Source organism: Colias eurytheme, chromosome 15 (assembly GCF_061535395.1).
Source record: "Colias eurytheme isolate Ceu_HAF_F1 chromosome 15, ilColEury1 Martin Lab GWU primary, whole genome shotgun sequence".
NCBI lineage: Eukaryota > Metazoa > Arthropoda > Insecta > Lepidoptera > Pieridae > Colias > Colias eurytheme.
This window is the reverse complement of record NC_142994.1, coordinates 9,763,718-9,772,459: the sequence shown is the minus strand read 5'-3', so window position 1 is coordinate 9,772,459 and position 8,742 is coordinate 9,763,718. Positions and strand designations below refer to the sequence as shown.

At 29.4% G+C, this 8,742-nt stretch overlaps 1 protein-coding gene across 1 annotated transcript in view; it reads left to right on the top strand.

Annotated features, from left to right (window-relative positions):
* Window positions 1–709: 709 nt before the first annotated feature.
* LOC149902533 (nose resistant to fluoxetine protein 6-like) overlaps window positions 710–8,742 on the top strand; it is a 36,550-nt gene continuing 28,517 nt past the window's right edge. The window contains exon 1 of the mRNA XM_090110504.1: window positions 710–1,189. Within this exon, the coding sequence (XP_089966630.1) occupies window positions 754–1,189 (436 nt within the window). The 5' untranslated portion in view covers window positions 710–753. The remainder of the gene's footprint in view (window positions 1,190–8,742) is intronic.

Here is an 8,742-nt window from a genome sequence, read left to right as displayed (position 1 = left end):
TTAAATTTAATAAGCTAAGCTTTGAATATTTATTAACATATTATATATTATTATTTATTACTCTAATATGATGTTTAATGCCCTTCTAAGCTTTTATAGTATAAAAGATTAGATCTTTCGTTGTGGTTACAAAGAATTATGTTTTACTTCAAAGTTATTACTTTATAGGTTCGAAGATTTTTTTAAGTCCTAGATAAAAATATGTATTATTTCTATATTATTAATTTAAAGAGGATTTTTTAGGCTTGATCCTGATTGAATATGGATGAAACCAGGTAAGTTGGCTTAGTTAATTAATAAAAACTGGTATGTAAAATAGAGGCTTTTTTTCTATAAAGATTATTCTTTCTATGTGCATTGGAAATTTCAATACAATCATCGGGAATTTTATGCTTAGTACTATGTGTTTACGCCTCAAAAGTTTGACGTTACATTTCAATTTATGATATCATCATTTTAAAACTTAAAAATCATTAAAGTATATTGACGTTATATCGTCGGAATAATCAACATGTTGATGAAAACATATTTTTCATACGCACACTATCTACGCATTATATTTCAAAGGATTTCCCTCGAAAGCTGTCCTACCGCATTCTTATTATGGTTCTCATAGACAACTCTAGTTGGAAATAGCGTGAAACAATGAAGCGATTCAAGCGAGTATTAGATACTTGATCGGCGACATATTTCATTGATCGAATCCTGCGTTTATTCAGTCAGTGTTTAGCCGCGCGCGCGCACGCAGGCATTATGCTCAAGATAATTCTAGTCCTTTTATTTACGTGTGCGATCGTCGCGGAAAACAATGACACAGATATCGATAAGCAGGTACTAAAACGCCTAGCCACAGTTATAGGTGATACCAAGAATGTTGATCCTAGGGATGTCAGCCGATTATATCGTACCGCGCAAATTTTTGGTATCGATAAGGAATTGGTTGATAAAATATTCAAGAGGGTCAATGAGTCGGATCGAGTAATCCACAAGGATAAGGGTTATAATGTGTATTCGGACGCGGATAAGGGTCCCCTGGGAGAGTCTCCTGATTACGCGTCGTCAGTGGTACTGGCCAGCGATTTGCTGTCTTTAACGAGTGCTGTCAGCAATGTGGCTGATAAACTGTGCAGGGAACAGGGCTATCGGTTCCTGGATGGGTTGCTGTCGAACAAACGATGGGCTTTGAAAAGTAAGTGCTCTTTATTTGTTGAAACAGATGAGTTTTAAAAGTATTTGAATTAACGGATGTAAATGGTGATTAAACATTTTCAATTAAAATTTAAATAGGCCACAGCCGATACATATTTTAATTGACAATTTGTGGGCTTATTATAATATGTAAAACTAATGTGAATAATTTACATAAAATAGGAACAAATCTTATAGGGATTTCAGAAAGGTATTTTTCTTCAAAGTCTATGTGTCAAAGTTTTTTTTATGAACACAATTGGCAAATGTAAAAAATAAAGTTAAATCGAGTAATTCAACACAATTCTTCAAACAATTCAATCAAAATTTTTAAACAAATCAAAGTAAAATAATTGGATATAAAACATAAAAATATATTAAAATGTTGATGGACCGGATTTAATCTAAATATCAATTCAACACGATGAATCTTCATTATTATTTTTGCTGATAGGATGATATTTATATACTTTGATTGTTTTAATATTCTAAATGCCAAAAACATTTGTTTATTGCAAAAACGTAGATAAATTATAAGTAAAAATAAAATTTGATTTGTGAGATCTTAAGAATTACAAATGAACCTCTCAAAAAATGTAACACCCACGGCGATGCTCAAATTATAAATAAAACATCCAAGTATTACTTGTATTTATGGATATTTATTATCTAAATTATCATAAATATTAAGTCATTCCTCATCGAAATTATAATAGACCGGAAGTTGTGACAATGGATAGCCTTTAGGACGATTCTAATTATGACAAGGTTCTGATACAACCTTCTTTTAAGGAAAATTATGAATATCGCTGTTATCTTTTATGCAATATTAAAATAGATGTTACTTTTTACAAAATAGACGTTTATTATAGGTTTTTATGAGCATCAAAATCTCGCACATACTATAGAAGTATAAATATTTAGAGATAGATTTTGCCTTTGTGTATTCAAAAGAGGAGACTATTCATAAAAAAAAAATTATTTGATTTTTGCATTTTTAATTAATACATAGTTGTCGAAACTTATTATAATAAACAATATTATTTAATATTATATTAAAAATCCTTGTCGCGGTATTTATTAAGTAAAAGCCGGTACTTTGTAGTGAAAATACTTCCACTCTGACAAAAATAATTAACTGGAGCTGCTTACTTCCTTTTAAATATCGTTCTTCGGAATTTATACGAATTTATTCAATATCCGTAGTTTGCTTTATTAAAACTTAAAAAATATTATAGTAAATCTTAAATATACTTATATAAGACTTATTTATTCTGTTAGCTATGCTATATTTTCGTATCTTCCATTATAAAAGTGCATGTGATTACGAGAAGCTATTATTTATAGTTATTTTAGTCTTTGAATATGCTCAAAAAATTGAGAATTTAGATCAAATTAATTACGAAATGATAATATTTTTAATAGATAACGTTAAACCTATTTGAAGATGTCTTCATATCAAACTTTAAATCGACTCTATCTAACGGTGTAAGATGCTTTCTTTATTAATATCATCTAGTATTAATAAAAATTTAAACCATCTGGTTTAAATGTCTTATATATCGATGAAATGTTTTTGACAAAATAAAAATTACCATTAATTTAAATATATTGTAATATTACTGATCTATCTACTGATATCTGACTGATCATTTTCCAATATTTAACCGCTCTCGTGCAAAATAAATACCTACAATAAATGTGTTTGTTTTATACAAATACAGAATAAACTAAGTAAATAGTAAATGTTTGAAATATCTATTTTTCCTGGCCACTATTTTGATTTTAGCGATTTTATGAAAAAAAAAATAGCTTGTTGATATTTTATATGGATTTGACATTTTATTGGAACTAAAAAATGTTCAGTTTAAAATAAAATTTCAGAATTTAACCACATATAGATTCCTTATTACGATTTTCGCTTTCTTCACTGTTGTTGTGTCAGCTAGACTATACCTACTAAGAAAAAATATCTACCTATTATCCTTTTGGTTTCAATTTCAATTCTTTATACATAGCGTAATAAATAATTGTTTGACTAGTCCTGATTATTATAAGTTATTGTGACTTGAAACATTTTTATGCTGTGAAAAGCGAATCGTGGCGTAATGCCAATACAAACTGTTTTGACGTCGGACGTATGCATAAAAAGTATTCTTGCAAAAGGGAACGTGACAGAAAGATAAACTAAGCCGAGAAGCCTTCAAGTGATGCTAATAATTATGTTGTGTATGTTATAAATTACAAATAAACAAAATTAGTCATCGACAATGTGATAAATGCATGGAATTGTTTTAATATTTTGTATAATATGGTATTGATTGCTAAGTTTATGGTTAATATAATATTATAATGTAACTAGCGGTCCGCCCCGGCTTCGCCCGTCGTACCTACATGTTAAAACTATCCTATCTCTCAAGTTGGATCGAACTGCACATGGTGTGCGAATTTTATTATAATCGGTTAAGTGGTTTAGGAGTCCATTGAGGACAAACATTGTGACACGAGATTTATAATATATATTATTAAGATAGTTGTAGTGGTATACTGGAACCAGATGATTCGTCAAATATTATTCTTATTTCCATAAATAAACACTTGTCATATACAGTTAAATAATGAACAATGTTCTTATTTAACTCAATGTGAATTTGCCTTGAGAATTGTAACTAAAGGTAAATAAACCAACGTTGAAACATAAACCTAGAGTGTATCAGTATTGCTATAACTGTCCAGATTTAAATGATTAGTAAAGTATATTAATTTTCTAGTTTTTATATAGAAAAGTCTGATTATTATGGAGTAATTTTCTGTTAATAACAAATCTGAAGTTTAAAATATTGTAGTACCTTAATAATATTTTCGTATAGAGATTCTATTTGTGCACGTCAAATAAACAGAAGTAGAGTAAATATTTGCACAATCAGTAAATTATTCAAATTTGTATTGCTGAGCAAATCAGCAGTAAAAAGACATAGTTATCTCATAATAAACAGATGCGTGCGAATAGCAAAAGGTATAAGTGTGGAAAAAGGTTAAAAACCTAAGACCGGTTACACACCTGCGAATAACATTTTTATTTTAACTCTCTAGATCTTTCTAGATGTACCTTTCATATTTTTCTTAGCAGTTTTATTCGAGAGTTCTTTGACATTAGACTGTTACAATATTAATTTTATTATTAATTAAATTTTCAAAAATAATAACGTTATAAGCAATAGTTAAAAACGTGAATTATGTGTAAACTGCAAAACTAAAAACAACTTCGTCGTCTTATGACTTATCTTGTAGGTATTTAAATTATTATAGATTAAAATAAAATGTTTGAATGATGAAGTATAATTTAAATACTTACTATATAAATAAACAAAACTCTATTTCTACTTTTTCGTTGATTTTTTTATTGTTACATTAAGATAATCAAATAATTTTAGGTTGAAAATATAAGTAAGAAATAAGTCGTTTATATTTTAGCATTGCGCAGACAGTCCGGTTCAAACAGTTGACTTGGTTCATGTCTTGTTGACCTATCCTAAACGGAAGTCTTTTTTCGTAAAACCTTTTTATAGTTATTTTTGAATCGAATCTATAAACAAATTCTTTGTATTTTTAAGCTTTAAATTTACAATTATTCGAATCGAACAGAAAACGAAAAAATCATATGAATCACATCAAATAAGTTTAAGTCTTCGCGATTTCTTTGATAAAGTGCTTGACGTATTTAACTTGTGAATTCATAGTAACAAGTGCTACCTATATATTAATCATACAGTTATTTACACATCTCATGATTCGACGGTAAGACCCCATCTTAAGTTTTTTTTATTTACCATGACTCAGAACACGATATCATGGGTTATAAATGTTCTCGTATAGAAATAGTCTTAAATTCAAATTTATGAAACTAAGAAGTCATTTATAAAACAGAATAGATTTCTTTTAACCACAAATGTAACGACATTCAGGTTTTTAAAAATAAGAGAACGCCGGGAGATACTGACACAAAATTTTGGGTCATTTGTAATCTACGTTATAATTAATATCGATCAAGGAGAATAACAAAAAGAATTCAAATCTATTGAATTTCTACAAATTCTATACAACTACTTCATTTTTAGTACCTACCGAATCTTGGAAAGTTCACTTTCGTAACCGAAGATATCTAAAATCGATTTAGGCACTATATATGGTCTGAATCCAGTTTTGTTGCAAACAGTTCAATGACTTACAGAATCCAGTCACTATTACGATTGCGGTTGCATTCACTGACTCCAAACTTACGTAGAAATTACGAGAATTTTGCAGTTTCCATCAGGATAGAGTCGAGTTTCCACTTTCAAAACTGTATGAGTCATTCGCGTTAAGGTAGAATTCGGTTATCGTAACTATTCTGGAAATATGAACTGTTTTGCTTGTAAATGAAAATGTACTGTTAAATGTAATGTGAATGTTCAAGCGTAGAGTGAACAGGTACCTTCTAGGGAAGCGCGTTCCATCTTAGACCACATCTCAGCTTAACATCAGGCGAGATTGTGGTCAAGCGCTTCCCTATTACCAATAAAAAAAAATGAAAATGTTTTTGGTAGATGGGAAGAATGACACGCTAGATTTGTATAAGGTAATCACATAGAGCCATCTCAATGATAACAGTAACTATTATGTATGTAATTCCATAATAATATGTGCCTGGAAAGAATATTGATACAAAACCTGATTAATGACTGCTAAACACATTGAATTTAATTAGGTATAAATTATAATATGACCTGTTGAAAATTATTTTATCTAACGGAAAACGGAAACGGGGTTTTAGAATTGGTGGTAAATTAGTAACAAAATCCTGTTTCATCTGGAAAGTCCGAGCGAGTGTACGATTTGGACCTTTACCTTTCATCATACTGTTTTAATTTTTATTAGCACCTACATCATTGTTGACAGTTGACAGTTGAATCTATACTAATATTATAAAGCGGAAGAGTTTGTCTGTTTGAACGCGCTAATCTCAGGAACTACTGGTCCGATTTGAACAATTATTTCGATGTTAGATAGCCCATCTATCGACGAAGGCTATAGTCTATATATCATCACCCTAGGACTGAGAGGAGCAGAGCAATACGGGTAAAACCGCAGGGCACAGCTAGTATAAAAATAAAGTGACACATATTGTAAAACTTCCAAAGCATATAATCAAGTTTGTTAACACGAATAAATGTTATGTTAATAACGGATATAATAAGTATTGTGTTAGTCATTTGAATACATTTTTGAAATATTATGTTTTTCCGCTTGACAACAGCAAATGCTCGGCTACACCACTCCTTTATTACATAAAATTATAAGGTTTATTGATTACTATTATAAACGATTACAATATTAGATAAACATACCTGATTTTGATGCTGGTGGGCTCCAGATGTTTATATGAATCTCCAATTGAATGTAATTTTGAGGTAAAGATATGACCGTTTATTCTATTACTTTTCGAATGGATACAAAATTTTATAATTAAAACGATATTGCCCAAGACGAAACAGGTAAATATGTGTTTGATAGAAAACAAGTTTTTGGTTTTGAACAAGACCATAAAGAACATCTTCAGACGAGGTTCTTTTGTTAAAAAAAAAAACTTAAGAGTATACATACTATAATATTATGTTCTCATAAAAAAATATACACAACGTCCTGTTAAATTATAAATGCCAAAGTCTGTCTCTCTGTTTCACAGTTAAATACACTAGGTAAAGTAAAATTTATATACCCCGACAAACATTAAAGCTGCTTTTATTTCAAAAATTAAGTTAAGTTTGTTTTAATCGTATTAAAGTTTTTGTGCGTGATTTTGGGTGTATCTAAGTGAAATCCAGGAGCATAGCTATTGCATAATAAGGTCCTATCACTATATCGAAGAACATAGAGCTAAAATTCTAAACAGTTTAAACGAACCAAACTGCATAAAAAGTACAATTCAACATGTTTGTTTTTCCCATTTAAAGACTTAATTAATACCCAATGCAAATACATGTTGCCATAAATAGTTATATTACATAGAGTTTATTGTAATTCCTTGTTTATCTGCAAAATTATTAGTTTTATTATGATATTTTAGTTTCTTACATTGTTGTGGTGACTGTATTTAAGTCTACATAAATACTACTAATCAAATTGGTTATAAGTCTATGCAAAACCTTTGTAAACTAAATTATATATAACTGCAAACATTTCACTACTTCAGATAAGACAATACATTAAAAAATAACAGTAACTTCTACATCCGTATTTTTGAAAGCATTTAAGTAATGGGGGTAGTACACTCTCATCAATAAATGATAAATGAACTTGGAAATAATTACCGTACTTGTTTTTCTACGATCGTTTATTGTAAACTTTTATAAGTACTGGTGTATAAATTATTACACAGTAGGCCTTCTTATACGTATTTAATGTTGCGTTCACGTAATGCAGTAATAATATCATTATTTATGTATAATATATAGATTTGTCGAGTATTTGTTTCATCGAATTACGTGCACTGTGCAGGGAGAGTCATAGATAGAGTCGATCAAATTTAGGACTTCGGTTGTAGATACTATTTAATTTAATATATTTATCGATAGGATTATTGAAAGCACTAGGTAGTAGCTGTCTATATTCTGAGCTCGTACACTGTTATTATGATGAAACTGTAGTACATACTATGTGCAACCGGTTTCTATAACTAAGGTTTGTATCGTTGTTTGTCTCTTGATATTGAACTAACGTCTTATAAATATAAAAGTTTAAAGAACCGAACGGTGTCGTAATAAAAATGTATAGTAATGTAAGATAAAGTACTTAAAGGTGGTAGACACTGTTTTACAGCCAGATAGAAAAAATAAAATAAGAGCAGTATTTTCTTGTGTTAAATTATAAAAGAGTGTTGTGCAGAGACTAAAGAAAATAGATTTTATAAATAATAGAAACCTATATTATAATTGCAAATAATTATAAACCTAAGTTTTTAGTCATTAAAAAAACAACGATCTATAATCTTGCAAAGATAATAAATCTATAATTTTTAAAGATTAATTATCCATAGTAGTTTATTGCATATGAACTTCAACCTTTACTTTTTAAAGAGGAAAGATTCATTTGAATTTTCTACCTACTACCAATCTTTTAACAACGTTGTATTAAATTAAAGGTTCAGAACTGAGTTTGAGTTTGAAGTCAAAGATAACATAAATAGAGCAGGAAAAGTTTCAATATGACGATTTCTTGAATAAACTTTACGCGCCAATCGATAACTATTGAATTGATTTGCAATGCACGAATAAAGCATCGTCTATGCATCTTAAGCAGGGTGTTAATATTTATAAGCTTTTGTTTGTGATAGAATTTGTCTGCACATCAATAATACTATGTCTGGGGTATTTGATGCATGTTATATATTTTACTAGCTTACCGCCCGCGGCTTCGCCCGCTTTGTCTAAAACCTTAAAAATTATTTACCAAAACCTTCTTCTTGAAACACTCTATCTATTAAAAAAACACATCAAAATCCGTTGCGTAGTTTTA